General features: G+C 42.0%; 1 protein-coding gene and 1 pseudogene across 4 annotated transcripts; one reads left to right on the top strand and one right to left on the bottom strand.

The window, feature by feature from the left end:
- The first annotated feature begins 1,225 nt into the window (after nt 1–1,225).
- WDCP (WD repeat and coiled coil containing) lies at nt 1,226–21,951 on the top strand. 4 transcript variants are annotated; one of them, XM_025983945.2, is made up of 5 exons: nt 1,243–1,327; nt 8,877–8,979; nt 13,966–15,811; nt 18,734–18,851; nt 20,079–21,951. In XM_025983945.2, the coding sequence occupies exons 2-5, from the start codon at nt 8,903–8,905 to the stop codon at nt 20,204–20,206; spliced, it is 2,169 nt and encodes a 722-aa protein (XP_025839730.1). In that variant the 5' UTR covers nt 1,243–1,327; nt 8,877–8,902; the 3' UTR covers nt 20,207–21,951. The 4 variants fall into 4 exon arrangements, with proteins under 4 accessions (XP_025839731.1, XP_072623678.1, XP_025839730.1 ...); XM_025983946.2 differs by lacking the exon at nt 8,877–8,979 and having other exon boundaries at nt 1,226–1,327; XM_025983947.2 differs by lacking the exon at nt 18,734–18,851 and having other exon boundaries at nt 1,247–1,327.
- Nucleotides 8,497–8,904, bottom strand: LOC112908508 (large ribosomal subunit protein eL32 pseudogene; annotated as a pseudogene).
- Nucleotides 21,952–22,251: the final 300 nt, after the last annotated feature.

The raw sequence follows: 22,251 nt of genomic DNA on the forward strand, positions 1-22,251 counted from the left end.
CGGGCGGGGGCGGGGGCGGGGGAGGGGGCGGGGGAGGGAAGGAGGGACCCGGTCATGACCCCACTGCAATCTCCCGCGTAGTTCTCCGGCACTCACAGGTAGATTCCCACCTTCAAGGCAGAGAACAGAGCCCTGAGGATACCAATTTATGTAATTAAAGCAGAATCGCTGTCGTCAAAGAATGAAATTTTGCGACGGGTGGGGACAGGGAGAGTTAGTTACAGCGTGGAAGTGATTCGTGCTGTGGGATGAATGAATAAATTATACCCTGAGCTCCTCTTCCACGCTAGACCCTTCACCTCCACCCAAAAGAGTTCCAGGAATCTAGAAGAACATCTTTGGAGGAGAGGACATTTGCTTGAAGAATGAATGGAACTTTATTTTTCCCCCTCTCTTTTTGTCTCATCTTTCCCTGCATTGTTCTAAAAATTGACGTGAAAGCATGGTTCTGACCAGTGGCCCTGGAATATAGGCACGAGGAGAAAAGCCTGAGCAAAGGCACCCAGAGTGGACCCTAGAAATGTTCTTCTTCCACCCCCACCCCTAAGGCTCCCAGGTGGTTAGGTCAGACTTGAGGATATCAGCATCACTGAAGGAGCACTGGCTGTTTTGTTCAAGAAGGATGATGGCCACCTGTACTATGAGGGTCAGCATCCGAAATTCCCCATGGACTGCTTCACGGCGTGGCCCAGAGTCTCCCAGGTATGCAGCTAGTCTAAAATCTAGTGATGCACTGGGTCCTTCCTTGGACTATGGTCCATGGGGAGGCACTCTTGGGGAAAGTGTAGGACAGGGGTTTGTAACTCGGATAGGTCCATGGAGCAGCTTCAGTTGAATGCACAATATTTAGGATACGGATAAGTACATTTTTCTGGGAGGGGGGGGATTTTTATCACATCTTAAAGAAGTGATACCATCCTACCTCCTGACCCCATTCCCCGCCCGCCCCCCCCCGAAAAAAGTTAAGAAACCGTGTAGACTCTAGGAATCCTGTACTCTTTCTTAGACTCAGAAAATCGAGGAGAAGTGGGGGAAGGCTCTACCCTTCAGGGAGGGCGAATGTGTGGCTGGTTTACTGTAGATGGAGTTTTACAGAAACTACTACTCCCAGAGATCCATGCAGCGAAGCCCGAGCTTATTGGTCAAAGGGAAGGACCCTCCCCTAACGTGGCACAAGTAAGAGCCAATAGACAGAGGGAATGGTGGGACTTGCCCGGCTACCGCTGTCCTATCAGAAGCCTGGGGGCCGGTGCTTCCGGTATTCGCTCCGGGCTCGGCATCCCGCGGCACCCGCGAGTCTTATTTTCTGTGGGCAGTAATTCCGAAGGTATTTTGTCTCCGCAGCCGCCCAGCTTAGCTGGTGTCGGGAGGCTGAGGGTGGCCCGGAGGGAGGTGGAGGGACCGGCGCTTGCTGGGGAGTGGGCTGGGCCCAGGTGTGCCGAGAGGATGGGGAGAAAGGGAGGAGGAGGCGCGCGGGGTCCCTGGCGGCGGAGGACGCGGGGCGGGGGGGGGGGGGGGGGGGGGGGGCTTAAGGGTTTGAATGTGTTCCACGTGACTCGCTAGTGACACTTCTGAGACTATGTCCCAAGGCAGCCACCCGGGGTGAAGAACGTGCTTTATGCATAAAGAGCCTTAGCACAGCGTCACGTACAAGAAGGTAAAGTTGGCTTTAAAGCCTCAAAACCAGGTATCTCCACAGTGAGGAAAAATCATGCGCCTTCGCGGAGTGAATATGATTAAGTGGCTTCTAAAAATATTTATAGAATTTAAATGGCATGGGAAGACGCTAATATATAAGTGAAAAAAATCGTGATGTGAGATTGGACAGTATGGTTGGAAAATGTAATCATTTTCCATAGAAAAAAAAGCCCCAGAGGGATTTTTTTTTTTTTTTTTTTTTTTTTTGCCGTTGGATGAATATGCTTTTTTAGGAATTTACCTTTTTGCCTTTCTCCTGTGTTGACTAAAAAGAAAAAAAGTGTAAAGCACTTGAAATTATTTTATAGTGGAAACACAATAAACAGAAAAACAAGTTGGAGGTTGTGTAACTCTGTTTAAACCTACTGGAGGGGGGACCCCTGGGTGGCTCAGCGGTTAGCGCTGCCTTTGGCCCAGGGCGTGATCCTGGGGTCTGAGGGTCGAATCCGGCATCGGGCTCCCTGCATGGGGCCTGCTTCTCCCTCTGCCTGTGTCTCTGCCTCCCTTTCTCTGTGTGTCTCTCATGAATGAATGAATGAATGAATGAATGAATGAATAAATCTTTAAAAAAAAAAAAAAAACCCTACTGGAAGTGGTCCAGTTTGCCTAAGTGCCTTGATTCTCACCGTGAGTTGTCTTGAAAACAAGAATTAAATGGCCATAGGCTGAGTACCAGGACCTGGTTCTGGCCTTCTCTTCCCTGAAGTAATAAAACTGAACTTTTCTTTCCCTAAAACTCCCTAAAATCTTATAGTCACAAGGATACAGTTAGCATCGGGGAGAATTTAAAATTTTTTTAATATACAGAATAATTGGGGAATGTCTGAAGGCTATTTCAACTTTTGTCCTCTTGGCTCTGATCTTTCACTGCCAGGGTGTCCACTGCTTTGGTTTTAATTACCTACATCATGACAGTGACTTCCAAACCCTTAACCTCTGACTGCCTAAGGTACATTGCTACCCTATAGACATGTTAGATGAAGCAGTTCTTTTTTTTTTTTTTTTTAAGATTTTTATTTATTTATTCATGAGAGACAGAGAGAGGCAGAGACACAGGCAGAGGGAGGAGCAGGGAGCCCGATGTGGGATTCGATCCCAGGTCTTCAGAATCAGGCCCTGGGCCAAATGCAGGCACTAAACCACTGAGCCACCAGGGCTGCCCACATGAAGCAGATCTAATACAAAATTTATCACACTGCACACCCTTCCTACCTTTGAAGCACACTCTACCCTATATATCTCTGATTAATGGTTCAACAATTTTTTAAAGATTTTATTTATTTATTCATGAGAGAGGCAGAGACATGGCAGAGGGAGAAGCAGGCTCCTTATGGGGAAACTGATGCGAGACTGGATCCCAGCCCCCCGGGATCATGACCTGAGCCAAAGGCAGACATTCAACCACCGAGCCACCCAAATGTCCCTCAACAATTTCATGTCTCCTTTCTTCCTCACCACTCTTATCTTACCTGATACCATTATCTGTCCCATTTGCCTTAGAAATATCTCTTGAATCAGGCCCTCTTTCTCTACTGAAGTAGCTACAAACTTGGCTCACTGTGACATTCAAACATTCAATCTCATGCCCCTATTAAACTTATCAGCCTTCTTCTTTCTCAGGTCCATCCTGCACTAATCACATGAATGTATGGTAGTTCTTCCAAATTCCTCAACAGCCCCTTTATGCTCAGGGAAACAAGGTTGGAAAGGTATGTTGATCTCAAAAAATAGAAGGCCTGAAATACCTTGCTAAGACATTTTGAAGGAACTTTTTTTTTTTATATGTAGACTGTAGAGATAGTATTTAGCAGAAGAACAAAATGACCATAGCTGTAATTTTTTTTTAGATGATTCTGCCCTGGGGCACCTGGATAGCACAGTCATTTCAGCCTCTGACTCTTGATTTGAGCTCAGTCATGATCTCATGGGTCATTGGATCAAGCCCCCTCCCTCAGGGGGACCCCCCCCCCCGCACTCAGTGAGGAGTCTGCTTGAAAATTCTCTCCCTCTACCCCTACCCCCCATCTCGTGCACATGCAAACGCATACACTCTCCCTCTCAAATAAATAAATCTAAAGAACACAAAGATTTTGCCCAATCACATAGAGCATCCAGGCTCTGTGGGAAAAACGATACTGGTGTCCAGAGGACCTCTCCTTGACCTACCCTACTTAAAAGGGAGAGATGATCAAGACCTGAACTAGCAGTAGAGTACAAAGGTTTGGAACTGAGTTTTGTAATTTTTGTTAGGTTTTTGAGAAAATATGCCAAATTCTTCTTGTTACTGAGGATGAAAATACTAAAATTGATTCTTCTGAAAATCTCAGTAATGTTATTGTATTTGTTTTTCTCTTATTTACAAATCCTTACCCTGTGCTACCCCTGGCCTTATATACCCTCAGTAATATTAGACTGACTTGGGTGGCCTAAAACATATCATATAAATTGCCTTTGATATAATTGGCCCATTAGGAATTTTCTCTGCCTGGGAAAATGTATCATGCATTATTTATCAATAAAAGTCTTTTAAAAGTGCATAAGTAGATATTAGAGGAAAACATATATTATCTTATATAAGACCAGTGAGTTAGAGATGGCAGTTTTCTTCATTAGTAATGACAGGTGACTTATTTCTCCATTTACCAAGCCAGCACAGACCCACTTAATCTGACATCATGTGTGGAAGCATAATAGACCATTCCTTCTTAGTAAAAGGTTCTACAAGCTAGGACAAGGCTAGCAAAGACTATGAGAAATAAGCTGCAGATAAGTTAAAAGCCAATCACCGGGCAGTTTGGTAGAGAACACATTTTTTTTTAATGTTTCTTTATTTGAGAGAAAGAGCATAAGTGGGAGCAGAGGGAGAGAGAATCTCAAACAGACTCCTCATTGTGCGCAGAGCCTGACAGGCTTGATCCCAGGACCCTGAGATCACCACTTGAGCCGAAACCAAGAGTCAGACGCTTAACCAACTACCACCCAGGTGCCCAGTAGGGAATACATTTCTGTGGATTTAGAGACTTCTCAACCGCGACTTCTCAAGTTCTGTCTTTGACACGTACATACTACTCAGTAAAGAATGGTTAAAAAATGTCCATTGGGTTCTGTGGCATAGATGGCACTGGTAACAACTTGGTGAAAGCTATTTCAAAAAGGTGGCAATAGGGTCAATTTGGAGTGGGTTAAGAAGAGAGTGGTGAGGAGGTGCCTGGCTGGTTTAGTCAGTGGAGTCTTCGACTCTTGATCTCTGGGTCATGAGTTCAAGCCTCACCTTGGGGGTAGAGATTACTTTTTAAAAAGTGGTGTGGGCAGCCCAGGTGGCTCAGCGGTTTAGCACCACCTTCAGCCCAGGGTATGATCCTGGAGACCTGGGATCAAGTCCCGTGTAGGGCTCCCTGCATGGAGCCTGCTTCTCCTGCTGCCTGTGTCTCTGCACCTCCCCCTCTCTCCTGAATAAATAAAATCTTAAAAAAAAAAGTGGTGAAAGAATGGACACTGCAAGTTCAGACAATTCTTTGTTTACTAGTAAGATTAAACATCACTATAAATATGTTTATTTAAATAAATAAATAAATAAATAAATAAATAAATAAATATGTTTATTGATGGGAATCCCTGTGTGGCTTAGCGGTTTAGTGCCTGCCTTCAGCCCAGGGCATGATCCTGGAGTCCCAGGATTGAGTCCCGCATCGGGCTCCCTGCATGGAGCCTGCTTCTCCCTCTGCCTATGTCTCTGCCTCTCTCTCTGTCTCTCTCTCTGTCTCTCATGAATAAATAAATAGAATCTTTAAAAATAAATAAATCTTCCTTTCAATCACAAAAAGGCCATTTGAATACATGTTTATTATAAAATTTTTTTTTCAAAAAATACAGAAAAAGAGAGTCCCATCTTAGCTCTTACAACACCCCCACTCCATTTTAATTACCAATCTTGAATACTTTCGGTGTGAATCATTCCTGATTTTTGTTTGCATCTTTATGTAAATATATACAAGTACCCATGTTTAGGGTTTTTTTCCCCTCTAAAGAAAGAATATAGATGAAAAAAAACTATTTGAAAACCTTAAAAAGGAGATCCTTTTTTTTGTTTGTTTAAAGATTTTATTTATTTGACAGAGAGTGAGTGAGAGAGAGACCACAAGCCTGGGGGAGGGGCAGAGGGAGAGGGAGAAGTCGACTCCACCCTGAGCGGGGAGCCTGATGGGGCCTCAATCCATGACCCCAGGATCCTGACCTGAGCAGAAAGCTGACGCTTAACTGACTGAACCACCCAGGCGCCCCAAAAGGAGATGCTTTTAAGACATCTTGGATCCTGGACTGAAATAAAAATGTGATCAGTCTGTGAAATAACATGATGTGTTTAAAAAAAAAAACACACATGATGTGTTTTGGAATTAGATTTTTGAATTTTATAAGATTTTAATCTTTACATACATTTATGGTATTATTATATATAATTGTTACATAATCTATTTACATTTTCTTTTTTTTTTTTTAAGATTTTATTTATTTATGAGAGACAAAGAGAGAGGCAAAGACACAGGCAGGCAGAGGGAGAAGCAGGCTCCATGCAGGAGCCCGAGGTGGGACTCGATCCCAGGCCTCCAGGATCACGCCCTGGGCTGAAGGCAGGCTCTAAACCACTGAGCCACCCAGGGATCCCCCATAATCTATTTACAAAAAAGATTTGTGGTACCCATCTAATGTATTGATCGACTCCATGATGAATTGATTCATTTGAGGCTTTCAGTGCATCTTGCATTTTTTTTTTTAAGATTTATTTATTTATTCAGAGAGAGAGAGAGAGGCAGAGACACAGGCAGAGGGAGAAGCAGGCTCCATGCAGGAAGCCTGACGTGGGACTTGATCCTGGGTCTCCAGGATCGCACCTTGGGCTGCAGGCGGTGCTAAACCGCTGCGCCACTGGGGCTGCCCAATCTTGCATGTTTTATTGGCTCTCTCTAATTCATCATAGCATCATAGCATCATAGCATCATAGCAGGGCTACACCCAAAAATTGTGATTACATTAACTTACACAGGATTAGTAGTAGAGTGCACATTTTTTGTTTACTTGATTCCTGTCACTGTCTTGAAACTTTGAACCAAGAACTGCTATCATAGGCATTGCTATTATTTTCCCTAAATTACTGATTTCTACTATCCTGTTTGTGATCAGGGAAGTTTGAACTAAAGGTGCCCAATAAATGTATTTGAACTGCAGAAATGGCCAAGTGTAAAAACTAGTATTCTACAGAGGCAATCATAAAATGAACCTGTGAGACAAAAGAAAAATCTGGAATTTCATTCCTATTATTAAAGACTTATTATTAAAACATTATAGTCATTACATTTCAAAGGTTTGACCTTATTTTACAGGAAAAATAATTTCTCAGCAGTGCTGGCTCCTGGGTTGTACTTGTGCTCACCATGCAACACAATTTTATTTGTTTATTTTTAAATATTTTATTTATTTATTCATGAGAGATACAGAGAGAGAGAGAGGCGGAGACACAGGCAGAGGGACAGGCAGGCCCCATGCCCAATGTGGGATTCGATCCTGGGTCTCCAGGGTCAGGCCCTGGGCCGAAGGCAGGCACCAAACCGCTGAGCAACCCAGGCGTCCACAACACAATTTTATTTTATTTATTTATTTATTTTTTTAAAGTTTTTACTCATTTATGATAGTCACACACAGAGAGAGAGAGGGGCAGAGACACAGGCAGAGGGAGAAGCAGGCTCCATGCACCGGGAGCCCGACGTGGGACTCGATCCCGGGTCTCCAGGATCGTGCCCTGGGCCAAAGGCAGGCGCCAAACCGCTGCGCCACCCAGGGATCCCCACAACACAATTTTAATGCTAAAAAACCATCTCCTTTCAGCTGGGATTGTGGAGGTGCAAGATATTTTGGGTACCTCATTTTTATTTAACACTTTTTTCCTTCATTCTCTTTTTCATTATGTCTGGACAGAAAAATGATTCATCAGGAATTGTGGAGATTTTTTTACCTCATGAAAACTTGTAACAAGTTCACTGTCTGCCTTTAATTCCTTCTCAGAACTGGTGAATATTCCCACTTAGGGTGTTTTCTTAGAAGACCCATGGCTAAATAAATTTAAAAACTAAAAGTTAGAAGCACCTGGCCGGGTCAGTTGGTGGAGCATGTGACTCTTCATCTTGGGGTTGTGAGTTCAAGCCCCTTGTTGGTTGTAGAGATTACTTGTTAAAAAATCTTAAAAAAACCCTAAAAGTTAAACACAGTTTTTAACAGTTTTTGTTTAATGAATACCAATATAATGAATAAGTTTACAAATATTAGAATTAATTTCTATTACTGTGCTTTATATTTTTATTTAAATTTCATAACGTTGGGCAGCCCCAGTGGCTCAGCAGTTTAGCGCTGCCTTCAGTCCAGGGCCTGATCCTGGAGACCCGGGATCAAGTCCCACGTCAGGCTCCTTGCATGGAGCCTGCTTCTCCCTCTGCCTGTGTCTCTGATTCTCTGTCTTGCTCTCTCTGTGTCTCTCATGAATAAATAAATAAAAATAAAATCTCTTAAAAATTTTTCATAAATGTTGGGGCAACTAGGTGAGTCAGTTGGTTGAGTGTCTAATTGGAGATTTCAGCTCAGGTCATGATCTTATGGGTCATGGGATGGAGCCCTGCATTGGGCTCTGTGCCCAGCAGGGAGTCTGCTTGAGATTCTCTTTCCCTCTCTCTCTGCCCCCATCCTCTCTCTCTTTTTTTTTTTGTAGTTTTATGGTTGTATTAACATAAATATGACATGCACATAAGCTGTCTATTCATTTTCTTCCCCACGCAGCCTGGCATTGGGATTGGTGAATCTGATGGCCAGCTGGGCTATCCTTTCCACAATAGCTTTATGGTTCTTGGAGGATACATTGTAAGCAATCTCTGCACAATAAGATTTGTTGCATATCAGCAGCACTTCAAGCTCCTTGACATTGTGGACTAGGAACTTCCAGAAGCCACTGGGCAGCATGCGCTTTGTTTTCTTGTTGCTCCCATAACCAATGTTGGGCATCAAGATCTGGCCCTTGAATCGTCCACATACTCTGTTGTCAGTGCCTCTGGGTTTCCGCCAGTTGCACTTAATTTTGATATATCTGTCTGACTGGTGCCGGATGAACTTCTTGATCCTCTTTTTAATGATCTTAGGCTGTACCAGAGGTCTGAGGATAGCCATGAGGCCTTCAAGAAAGAGACAGAGATGGTGTCAAGCAGTCCCAGCAATAGATGGCTGCCACCTCTGCAGGCAGTGGTGAGGAAAAGAGCCCTATCCTTTCTAAATAAATAAATCTAAAAGAATAAATTTCATAAACATCTTTTGGTCAAAAAATATATATAATATTTTTCTTAAAGTTATCTAGCTGATGTACTCTTTGTTAACGACTATGTGAAAGTTCTTAATTGTTTTTGTCTGAAAATCAGTCTTGCACATTTATTGTTGCAACATTTTATTCCTGCAGCCAGTATTTTATATATATATATTTAAAAAAAAATATATATATATATATATATAAACTCACTGATAGAATTTTGAAATAGGATTTACCTGAGGCGATTTTTTTTTGCCTTTTAGATAATGATTGCTTGTCATGTTTATCTATATTTGAAAATGAATACTCATCTTTGAGATAAGTTAGAATATCCAACTTATTCTTGTTACTGCCTTATTCTCATCTGACCTTATGTATCTTAGATATGTGTGAACTCACCATCCAGGGATGCTAGAAATGACGTTAGAGCTTAGGCTGTTCGGTTTTCCAAAGCCAACTTTTTTTTTTTTAAGATTTTATTTACTTGGGATCCCTGGGTGGCGTAGCGGTTTGGCGCCTGCCTTTGGCCCAGGGCGTGATCCTGGAGACCCAGGATCAAATCCCACATTAGGCTCCCGGTGCATGGAGCCTGCTTCTCCCTCTGCCTATGTCTCTGCCTCCCTCTCTTTCTCTCTCTGTGACTATCATAAATGAATTAAAATTAAAAAAAAAAAGATTTTATTTACTTATTCATGAGAGACACAGAAAGAGAGGCAGAGACATCGGCAGAGGGAGAAGCAGGCTCCCTGCAAGGAGCCCAATGCAGGACTTGATCCCAGACCCTGGGATCACACGCTGAGTCAAAGGTAGACTTTCATCCACTGAGCCAGGAGTCCCCCCGCCGAAGCCAACTTTTAGTGCATCTGAACTTGAAGCTCACTAAAGCAACGTAGGCCAGGTTCTTTACATAAGGTGATTCAAGGAAAGATTTTCATACTGTGGCACTGATAGAGTTTCTGCATTATAATAATCCCTAGAAATAAAGATTTCCCCCCCCCTGGAACTACTCTAGGAAGAAACATTTCATTGTTACGAAATCCTACATTAGTTTTATAAAATGTTGAAATTATATCATACTAATATATGATTTATTAACATTATTTTTTAAAAAATTTAGGGATGCCTGAGTGGCTCAGCAGTTGAGCATCTGCCTTTGGCTCAGGGAGTGATCCCAGAGTCCTAGGATCGAGTCCTGCATCAGGCTTCCTGCATAGAGCCTGCTTCTCCTCTATGTCTCTATCTCTCATGAATAAAATCTTTAAAAAAAATTGTTTTTAATTTTAAACATTTTTAAAAGATTTAATTTATTTATCTGAGAGAGAGTGAACAAGAGTGAGAGAGAGAGAGCACGAGCTGGAGTAGGGGCAGAAGGAGAGGGAGAAGGCCCTCCGCTGAGCAGGGAGCCCCATATGGGGGCTTGATTCTGAGACTCCAGGATCAGGACCTGAATCCAAGGCAGCTGCTTAAGGGGCTGGGCCACCCAGGCACCCCTGTTGACATAGTTTGATTGTTTGTCCTCATGGTTTAAATGACAGTATGAGTTCTTTAAGACCTGGGAACTTGTCCTAATATGTATGGTTGGTTAACCTTTTTTTTTTTTTTAAATCATGCAGAAAATGAGAAATGCTGGTGTATGTCTGTATTAGGACTCTATGGCCCAGTAGGGGAGGGAAATAACTCTTAATATATATCCCCCATTGTTTTGTTTGTTAGGAAGAGGCTGGATTATTTAACAGACTTGGAAAGAACGTCCAATGCAGTACAAAGAGATTTACTGACAGTATCATAAGAGCCTAAAGCAACAAACAAAACTGATGACAACACAACCCCTGGTGATACCATGACCCAATTGGAAACTCCTTTTATGATGTAATGAATACAGAGCAATCCATCTGAAAGTACTTGCCAGCACTTATGAAATGTGCTAGGAACTGACAGGCAAAGAAGCTTAGTTCCTACCCTCAAGGCCTTTGTGTGTGAGTTGTGAATTGAGAGCTAGGACATGAAAGAGCGACTGATGATCGCAAGTAGTAAACTGAAGATGTCACAGGAGTGCTTTGGACTGTAAGGGCTATAGGAATTAGGAGGAAAGGGCAGCCCCGGTGGCGTAGCAGTTTAGCGCCGCCTGCAGCCCAGGGCGTAATCCTGGAGACCCTGGATTGAGTCCCACGTCAGGCTCTCTGTATGGAGCCTGCTTCTCCCTCTCCCTGTGTCTCCGCCTCTCTCTTTCTCTGTATCTCTCATGAATAAATAAATAAATAAAATCTTAAAAAAAAAAAAAAAGGAATTAGGAGGAAAGTATCACCTTTGTAGGATGATTCAGAAAGACTTCTCGGAGGAGGTGGTATTTAAGCCGGGCCTTCAATTCACCTGTCATTTATTACATGTTTTGAATGGGCCAGGCATTGTAACTATGAAGATGAATAAATAGAAGTAAGACTTGGGGGGTAAGTATGTCCACACTTGGGGTTTGAATGCCCAGCCGAAGAGTTCAGATGTGATCCTGTCAGCCAGTGCTGTCCATCAGAACTTTCTTAACTGATGGAAATGTTCCGTGCTGCCTTGTCCAATATGAGAGCCACTAAGCCACATGTGACTTTCAACCACTTCAAAAAAGGGCTAGTGTGACTGAGAAGCTGGACTTTTTAAAATTTTTAATTAAATTTACAAAGCATACATGGTTAGTAGCTACTCTATTGAACAGCACAGCTCCAGGCAGTGGATAACATCTGCTGATTTTTAAGCTGATAAATGATATTCCTAAAAGGACCTTTTAAGGTTGGTCTTGCACAGATGGAGTAGAGAAAGACAAGTGGGGGAACCACACTAGAGGAGATTTTTGCAGTCATCTGGGCTTGAGGTGACAGTGATGTGATTCAGGATGGTGCTGGTAGGAATGACAAGGACTGGATTCCCAAAGAGTTCTAAGAACTAATAGGACTTGGTGACTGAGAGTACGGGAGATGAGTTTTTAGCCTGAGTGAATATGAGAACGGTGATATCCATTAAGGAGCTGCTGTTGATGGGGATCCCTGGGTGGCTCAGCGGTTTAGTGCCTGCCCCTTCGGCCCAGGGCCTGATCCTGGAGACCCGGGATCGAGTCCCACATCAGGCTCCCTGAATGGAGCCTGCTTCTCCCTCTGCCTGTGTCTCTGCCTTTTTCTCTGTGTGTGTGTGTCTCTCATAAATAAATAAATAAATAAAATCTTTTAAAAAAACAAAAAGGAGCTGCTGTTGAGAACAAAAAAGCCTTTTTTTTTTTTTTTTTTTTTTAATGCACATCCAGTTTGAAGTCAATGTGGGCAGGGCTAATATCAGCCATCATATGAAGTCTAACAAATCTTCGAATAGCATTGCAGCTCAGCAAAGGAGCCAGGAGAAGAGATGCAGATGTGGGACACCTGGGTGGCTCAGCGGTTGAGTATCTGCCTTCGACTCAGGTCATGATCCTGGGGTCCTGAGATTGAGTCCCGCATTAGGCTCCTTGCACAGGGAGCTTTCTTCTCCCTCTGCTTGTGTCTCTGCCTCTGTGTGTCTCTCATGAATAAATAAATAAAATCTTTAAAAAGAAAAAGCCATCTTGAAGGGAGTTAAGGAAATAAGTACCAATAAAATCAGGGATGTAAATATCAATTAATGTGATTTGGCAGTGAAAGAACAGAAATTGGATGGTGAAAGAGGTCTTTCTCGGGTTTTGTTTGTTTGTTTTTAGAGAGAGCGAGAAAGGGAGAGCATGAGTGAAGTAGAGGCAGAGGATAAAGGAGAGAGAGAATCCTCATACACACTCCCCAGTGAGTGTGGAGCCCAGTGTGGGGCTCGATCTCACAACCCTGAAATTGTGACCTGAGCTGAAATCAAGAGTTGGATGCTTAACCAACTGAACCATGCAGGCGCCCCTCAATTTTTTATTTTGAAAACTTTTTTAGATTTAAAGTACTGTGAATACGGGGATCCCCGGGTGGCTCAGTGGTTTAGCGCCTGCCTTCTGCCCAGGGCATGATCCTGGAGTCCTGGGATCGAGTCCCACATCGGGCTCCCTGCATGGAGCCTGCTTCTCCCTGTGCCGGCTTCTTCCTATGCCTGTGTCTCTGCCTGTCTCTCTCTGTGTCTTTCATGAATAAATAAATAAAATCTTTAAAAAAATAAAAATAAAGTACCATGAATACCAATATAGCCTCAGTCTAGATTCAAGAATTATTAACATTTTGCTACATCTATTTGATCTTTCTGCGTTTCTATATAAAATGTATGGAGTTTGGTGTTTTCGTTTTTTTGCAAAACCAATTGAAAGCAAATTGTAGGCATCATCTCATTTTACCCCAAATACTTAAGCATCATATTTAAATGGTAAGGACCTTCTCCTACATAACCGCAATACCATGGTCACACTTAAGAAAATGAATAACTCTACTATATCTTCTAATATCCATTGCATATTCATATTTCTCTAATTATAAAAATATCAGGGATCCCTGGGTGGCTCAATGGTTTGGCGCCTGCCTTTGGCCCAGGGTGTGATCCTGGAGTCCCGGGATTAAGTCCCACATTGCATTCCCTGCGTGGAGCCTGCTTCTCCCTCTGCCTGTGTCTCTGCTTCTCTCTCCCTCTCCCTCTCTCTCTTTCTGTCTCTCGTGAATAAAATCTTTAAAAAAATAATAATTATAAAAATAACTATTTTTTATAGAAAATGTTATTTCCTTAAAAAAAATGTTATTTCCTCAATTCAAGAGTCAATTAAAGTTTACAAATTGTGTTTGCTTGTTATGGCTCAGTAGTGTCTTTTAACCTGTCACATTCCTTTGTCCTTTTATCTCCTTGAAACATTGAGCTGTGAAAGGCCTAAGCCAATTTGTCTTGTAAAATGTCCTATGTTTTGGATTTGTCTGATTATATTCTCCCACTAAAACTTTCCTTTTTACTGATTTCAGGCAACCTGTATCCAAAAGGATGGAGTTGGGAGAAGGAAGACTTCTCAGGACAGGGATGAATGCATTGTACCAGGCAGTACACCCAGTTCATGGCCTGGTCTGGACTGACGGGAATCAGGTAGTCCTAACTGATTTACAGCTTCACAGTGGAGAGGCCAGGTTTGGGGACTCCAAGGTCATCGGACAGTTTGAACATGTATATGGGGTGTCCTGGGCTCCACCTGGTGTAGCTGACATGGCTGCTCTGCTTGCTGTCCAGCACAAGAAGCATGTCATTGTGTGGCAGCTGTGTCCCAGCACTACAGAGACGATCAAATGGGTGATGTCTTGGATCTGTGAGATTAGACAGTCAATCCCTGTCCTTCCCCAGGGCTGTGTGTGGCATCCAAAGAGTGCTGTCCTGGCTGTGTTGACTGCACAGGATGTGTCAGTCTTCCCAAGTGTTGACTGTGATGGCTCCAGGGTGAAAGTGGACATTGACACCCAGGGCCTCATTCACTGTGCCTGTTGGACCCAGGATGGCCGGAGGCTGGTGGTGGCATCTGGTAGCAGCCTGCATTCTTATATTTGGGACAGTGCTCAGAAGACTCTCCACAGGTGCTCCTTCCATCCGGTGTTTGATGTGGACAGCCATGTGCGCTCCCTTAGTGCCACTGTGAACTCACAGGTCGCTATAGCCACTGAGCTTCCACTAGATAAGATTTGTGGCTTAAATGCATCCGAAACCTTTGCCATTCCGCCTGGTGGTGAAGACACTCACTTGTGTACTTCACCAGTTACTGAGGAAGTACCCACTGGGGATGAGGGAGCAGTTGCTTCTGAAACAAATTTTGAAACATCAGTGTCTCCTGTTTCTTCCTCTTCAGATCCTCTGGATCTAACTCATATACATTTCAATACAGCTATGTCTGAGAGTAGTTCTCTTATTTGCCTAAGAAAAAAGGACTTCTTGACAGGAACTGGCCTGGATTCTTCACATTTGGTCCTTGTGACCTTTGAGAAAGAGGTCACCCAGACTAAAAAAGTCACCATTCCCGGCATTCTGGCTCCTGATCTAATAGCTTTTAATCTTAAAGCACAGGTGGTGGCGGTGGCTTCCAATACTTACAATATAATTTTTATCTATTCTGTCATTCCATCATTCACACCAAACATCCAGCAAATTCAATTAGAGAGAAATGAAAAGCCAAAAGGTTTATGTTTCCTGACAGATAAGTTATTATTAATTTTGGTAGGAAGACAAAAATCCACTGATTCAGCATTTCTTCCTTCTTCAAAGACTGATCAGTATATCATTCATTTGATTGTTAGAGAAGTAACATTGGAAGAAGAACTTCCAGTCACATCGAGTGAAAACCAGAGTGGATACTCTACTTTCAGCACTCTGTTAAATAAAACAGACAGAAAAAAACTAATTGAATGTCTTTCCCCAGATTTTTGTTACCAAAACAGAGGGCTCTTAACAGCTAAAGGCAGCAGGCAAAGTGGAAAGCCTGAAAGAACCTTTATTAAAGAAACCAAAAGTCCTCCAACCAGTGTCTGTGATGGCTTCATCACTCTTAAAACTCTAGATGCTGAGCCTGTTAACGGCTCAGTATCACTTCCCAGATCCAGGAGCACACCCAACCACACCCTAAGTCCGGAACCTCCTAATTTGCTTCCAAGAAAGAACTTACCAAGGGAAAAGGAAATTTACCAGCTGTCTAAGGAAATGGAAATTTTATCTAGGACCCTGACTGAAGTACAGCGATGTCTTTCTGAACTCACAGATGCTCTACGTCGTGAGAAGTCCTCTCCTGTGTATCCGCTCTCTCAGGATCTGCCCTATGTGCACATCACTTATCAGGTAACTTCTTTGAGGAGCTACCACTGTACGTAAAAGCTCCAGCAGCCAGTGGGTACTGGTAAGAAAAATTCATTGATGAGGAAGATGGTGTTCTAGCTGAACTTCACTGAACTGGGCATGTTATATTACAGGCAAGTTGTTATACCTCTCTGGGTTGGTTGGCTGCCAACCAGATGGGCACACATGCCAGCACACACTGTGATTATATCACATGCGTGGTATAAAATATGAATGAGTGTACTCATCCTGGCAATTTATATTTAGAAAAAAAAGAATTTTCCTTATGTGGTATTTCACTGTGGGAAACTTTTCCTTATGCAAAGAGAAAGGTTAGGTTGATTTTAAAAAGTTTAATGCATCTGCAAGCATACAGTATTACACAAATGGGATTATATCTTATCTGTTTTTATCATAAACATTTTTTCTTTCCCCATTTAACTTGGCCCTGCCCCCCACCATAATCCGCTTTAACCCACGGCTTAATGTGGCTCCCTCCACTATTTTAGGTCATACTCATATAATATTACACACTTCTTTATATACATAGGTCTATAGATATGGGAGGGGTTGTCATTGTTTTACAAAACGGGGTCCTAGGGTACATTCTTGGTGCTGAGAGTGCACTGTTGATGTAGCTGTCCCCGTGTTGGTGGATATTCACATTGCCTTTGGCTTCTTCACTTTTGTGTCTTCAGTCATTCCAAGTCGTGCTATAGTAGTACTCTTCTGTGTATCTATTTGTACTCCTACTTTTATTTCTGTTGGGTTGGTTCCCAGAAGTGGAAGTGCTAATTTGAAGAGTATATATATGTTTCTACTTTTAACAGAGCTACCAGATTGCCTCTCAGAGATTTTGTACTTAATGCATCCTCACATACCCATCCTCAACCTATGGGACTGTCCATTCCCTCAAATCCTCATCAGTCTGATAAGTGTGAAGTGCTTTTCACTTTTATTCCTTTGTATTTCCTTTACTATTAGTGAATTTGAGTATGTCTTCATGGTGTTTGGCTAATTAAGGATTAATTGCCTATTGCTCATTTTTTTCCTATTGAGCTATCAGTTTATAAGAGGTTTTTTGTATATTATAGAAATTAATGTACATGTAATAGTCTAGATTCTCGTACTATTTTATTATATTAGTTTTTACATTGAAGTTTTTAATCTTTCATTAAATTTTGGTGTATGGCCCACTTTTATTTTCTGAGAGATAACTAGTTGTGCTGGCAGCATTATTAAAAGTCCATCTTTGGGACACCTGGCTGGCTCAGTATTTGGAATACGCAGCCGTTGATCTCAGGATCTTGAGTTCAAGCCCTATATTGGGCATAGAGCTTACTTTTTTTTTAAATTTTTTTAAGATTTTATTTATTTATTCATGAGAGACAGAGAATGAGAGGCAGAGACATAGTCAGAGGGAGAAGCAGGCTCCCTGCACAAGGAGCCTGATACGGTTTGTGATTCCAGATTCTGGGATCGAGTCCCACATCGGGCTCCCTGTGAGGAGCCTGCTTCTCCCTCTGCCTATGTCTCTGCCTCTCTCTCTGTGTGTGTCTCTCATGAATAAATAAATAAATCTTAAAAAAAAATAAAATAAAATAAATTCATCTTTAATCCCACTGAACTTGATCTACCACCACATTGGTCATCTATAAATTTATATACTGGGATCTAATTCTCTGGGTTCTCCATACTTAACTACTATAATGCTGACCTCTTGTCTAGAACTTTACCAATATCACACTCATTTGATAACTGTGGACTTCTATATCTTCATTTTAAGATATTTGTAGAAAGTTGGTATCGAATCATTGATAAATAATATATAAACTCTTATTTAACAGTGATCAAGGGCAGCCCGGGTGGCTCAGCGGTTTAGCACTGCCTTCAGTCCAGGGCCTGATCCTGGAGACCTAGGATCGAGTCCCATGTTGGGCTCCTTGCATGGAGCCTGCTTCTCCCTCTGCCTGTGTCTCTGCCTCTCTCTCTCTCTCTCTCTGTGTCTCTCATGAATAAATAAATAAAATCTTAAAAAAAAAAAAAGATGAAAAGAGGTATTTTAGTTTTTTCTTAAAATTTACTACTGTTTAATATATAGGTTTGTATTATTTTTTACAGATTTTACTCATTTATTTGAGACAGAAAGAGAGAGCATGAGCGTGGGGGGCGGCGGGGAAGGAGAAAGACAGACTCCCTACTGAGCTGGGAGCCTGATGTAGTGCTCCATCCCAGAACCCAGAGATTATGACTTGAGCTGAAAGCAGACACTTAACCATCTGAGCCATCCCAGTGCCCTTTGGATGTGGTTTTTAAAGGAACCAAAAAATAGTTTAAAGCTGGATTAAAACATTTTTTATTATGAAAAATCTCTAACATATATTTTTATTATGGAAAAATTATAAACATAAATAAAGACTACATAATGAACTCCTTTTTATATCTGGCATCTGGATTTAACAGTTGTTAGCATTGAGATACCTGGGTGGCTCAGTGGTTGAGTGTCTGCCTTTGGCTCAGGGCATGATCCTGGGGTTCTGGGATCGAGTCCCACATCAGGCTCCTCTAGAGGAGTCTGGTTCTCCCTCTGCCTATGTCTCTGCCTCTCTCTTTCTCTGTCTCTCATGAGTAGACAAATAAAATCTGTAAAGCAAAACAAAACAGTTGTTAGGATTTTGTCATAGTTGCTTTTTAAAAATTTCCTAAAATATTTTAAGTAGGAATGTCATGGTAATCTAACCCATAAATATTTTGTGATCTAATCCTTTTGTTGTATTAAATAATGTAGCCCAAAGCTCATTATTTATAACTGGTCCAGTTATAGTGATAATATTTTTAAAAACTACTTATACATTCTATTCTTAAGAAATGTTAACTCTGTTGCTTCTACAGTCAGTTTAACAACTTTTATTTTTATATTTGAAGAAATCTTATAATGTAGGTCCTGGTGTTGAAAAAAGAGCCATTCTCCTCTGCAATGGCAAACTAAGGCTCAGTACAGTCCAGCAGACTTTCGGCCTCTCTCTTATTGAAATGCTTCATGGTAGGTAGAATTGAGAAATTGGCTGTACCCCTCACCAACCTCCTTCTACCATCTATTTTGTAACTTTCACTGATAATGAAGATGAAGTATATGAACCATTTAGTGATTCACCAGATAGTGAATTCTTGTTCATTGCCTACAGTATACCCACATCTATTATAGGTGCCCCAAAAAACATGGAAAATATGGGTTCTACCCTTAAGAAACTTAAAACTTAACAGCCTAGCTGGAAGACCTAAATGTACACATGAAAAAAAACAAAGCAATGTATAACAACTGCAAAGGAGTGACATAAAACCTCATATATACCTGTGGCACTAAACAAAGATCATAGCAGCATTGCAAAATATTTCTTAAAGGAGTTGTCATTTTAATATACAACAATCACGGGAATGTGAAGGGCATCCCTAAATGCCAGCGGACTGAGCCATATGCCCCTTGCATCAGATACACAGCATGGTGGTTTTTAATGCCTCATTCTTCTAATGGTAGCCACCACATTGAACAAGAAATCGGTTTCATTTTTTCCTCACTTGAACATTGTAGTGCCAGCACTTTTTTGTTTTGACACATGTGTTTGTGATGTGACTTAATAATTGTCATTTGTCCTGGGTGGGGTTAATATTCCATTCTGGGTGCACCATATTTTCTTTGACCTTTAAGTGGTTTCCAGTTTTCAGCATCATACATAGCACTAATAAAAATGTCTCTGGGTGTTTTACAGGCTGTTTTTAAGCCACTGGTCCTAGGTTACCCCAGAACAAACCATTCAGGGTTTTCTGGACCATTCTTGTCTAGCAGTAGTCAGTTCAGCATGCTTAGATGTCTAGAGGTTGGTATGGATCTAAAGAATAAAGGTTCCTCCAGAGAGTAGCTATTTCCACCTTCACATAGTTTCTGGAGAAACTGCTAAAGAACGTGTAGATAGGGATACTCCACACAAACCCTAACACGTGTGTGCATAGCACTGAGTAATATATGCCTCTTTCCTGGTTAAAAATGGATGTCCTCTAGCTATGCCTACGTCATCATTACCCACTCCTGCCGTATAACCTCACCCTCCGTAGTACTGTCCTTCAGTCTCCCCATCTTCTTCTTGGTCTTATGATGATCAGTTCAATATTATCAACTACTCTATTCCTACCCTCAAAAAATTTTTTGTCTTATTTTTCTTTATAGAATAAGATGAGATACCCTAAATTGCCTATGTGTTTATTTTCCTTGCAGACTCACACTGGATCCTTCTCTGTGCTGATAGCGAAGGCTTCATCCCATTAACTTTCACGGCCACTCAGGAAATAACCATCAGAGATGGCAGCACAAATGTCTTCACAGACTCTGTCTCAGAGTCTTAATCCTGCTCCTTCTCTTGAAGCCTTTAAAGACCTGACTATCTAGAGTCCAGATAGCCACTGGCTGACCTGCCTGTTGAAGCAGCACTGCCTGATACTTATTTGTGGAGTATTTGCTGCATACATAGCTTTTCAGATGAGGCCATTACAGATGAGATCTCTTTTCCGCCAGGGACTCTCCTCAGCTGGGGTTGGCGCTGTCGCTCAGCGAGGAAGCACCTGCCACCGTTGGCTGTTTTTCCCCCCTTTTTCCCGTCCCCGGCTGAAGCTCACTGCTCTGAAGCAGAGCTCAGTCTTTGTTAGATGGCTCAAAAAGTGGTTGTTTATGTATTCGTGACTGTGTGGTTTTGTCTAAGGGCAAAATTCCCAGAACAAAACAGTATTATGGTGCCATATGGATTGTGTTTTATGGTTTCTCTGAGGCTTTCTGTCCCTTGCCCAGAACTGTTAAAGCTGTCTTAGAAGCACTTAAAAGGTACTTCAGCATTGTTATAGATCATTTCCTTGGCTTAAAGATGAGAATGAGAGGTACTGGAGAACATATGCTCCAACATATCCTCCTTACCCCAAACCAGCAGGAATCAGCAGAGCTCAAAAGAAGACAAAAAAAATTAAGTGGACTTCTGTCCCCAGAATAGGCAGTCGTTCCGATGTGGGTTGGACCTGCCAGGATCTAAACCTAACTCAACCAGTTTCCTTAAAAAATTCTGGCTAACCAAGGTCCAGATACTCCTAAAAAGTAACCCAGGCAAATTTCAGATGAACTATCAAGTGCTTTGACCCCTGTGGACCCTACTTGAGCATGTGCTGATGTTAACGGTACAACGCCAAGCTCTGGTGCAGTCTAGGGCATGATTACATGCTGTCACTACTCCTGATTTTCTCCCTAGAATGCCCGCCCCCCCAGTTTTAGGATCATAAAAATGTCCTATTTTTGTCCAGTAGTTAGCTCCCTCAGGTAAATTGTCACTTTAATTTTGATGTTCTCAAGTCTTAGAGACCAGCATAGTCTGTGAGAGAACATAGTTCAGAGAATTGGAAATTTCACTCAATCTGAGGTAAGTCAAAAGTACCAACTTATTATAATTATGGGCAAAAGTGCCGAGTTAGTAAAGTGGAAAGAGCCCTGATTGCAACTTCAGATAGACACGCCACTTCTCGAACAGAATCATATATTTCAGTGACGGCAGCATGACAAATTGATGAGTGTGTGGCTACTCAGGGTACATCTGCAGATAAATTGTTTCAGCCATTGAGGTTCCATTAGCACATATGCATCTTTTTGCCCCCTTTCCTTGAAAATTATCTGGAAAAAAAACGACTCCATACCCTTGGGGACTCCTGTCTGTCTGTTACCATTTATGAAGATGGAGCTGGAATAGGAAAGAAGTGAGGGTACATTTTGTGGTTCAGATGCATTAGGCAGCTGCTGGGATAATGGAAGTGGAGGCCGTTGGTCTGTAATCAGGTGCCTGAGAGCAGTGGCCGAGGACAGTCTTGAGGCCTGGTTCTGTCTGCAAAGGAAGTGTCTGGGCGGGATGAAAGACTATTATAAAGCCTGAGGGGCCTGGGGACCAGGCAGTAAGATCAGTGCGGGTGCCTCAAGGTACAGGTAATAGCCACCATTTCCCTGGTCAGTCCTGTGAATGAGTCAATAAAATCACTAATGGTTGTTGTGGCCGTTGTGAATGTTCTGATGTTATTTTCTCTGTGATTATCGCTGGTATAAAGACAATTTCTTGATTTTATGTTTGTGTACATTGTCTCCGTATTTCTTCTGGTGGACAGTCTGGCACATAAATTAGGTATTTCTTTACAACAAATGTGATTCCATGACAACTCTCATACAGAAGACATTTCCTTGGCCTCTGCTATTATTATAGTCATTGGAGCTATAGAAGATAATCCAGTATTTGCTGGCTTTGGAAACAAGGACAGAAGAGCTATAATCTTTTAAGTATTGTTTAATGTTCTGTTGAGAATATTTTGCATAAGGAAAGACGTTATTTACAAATCTCATTTGGTACCCAAATTTTTCTGAATTTTGT

The sequence above is a fragment of the Vulpes vulpes genome, chromosome 8, assembly GCF_048418805.1.
Source record: "Vulpes vulpes isolate BD-2025 chromosome 8, VulVul3, whole genome shotgun sequence".
Taxonomy (NCBI): Eukaryota; Metazoa; Chordata; class Mammalia; order Carnivora; family Canidae; genus Vulpes; species Vulpes vulpes.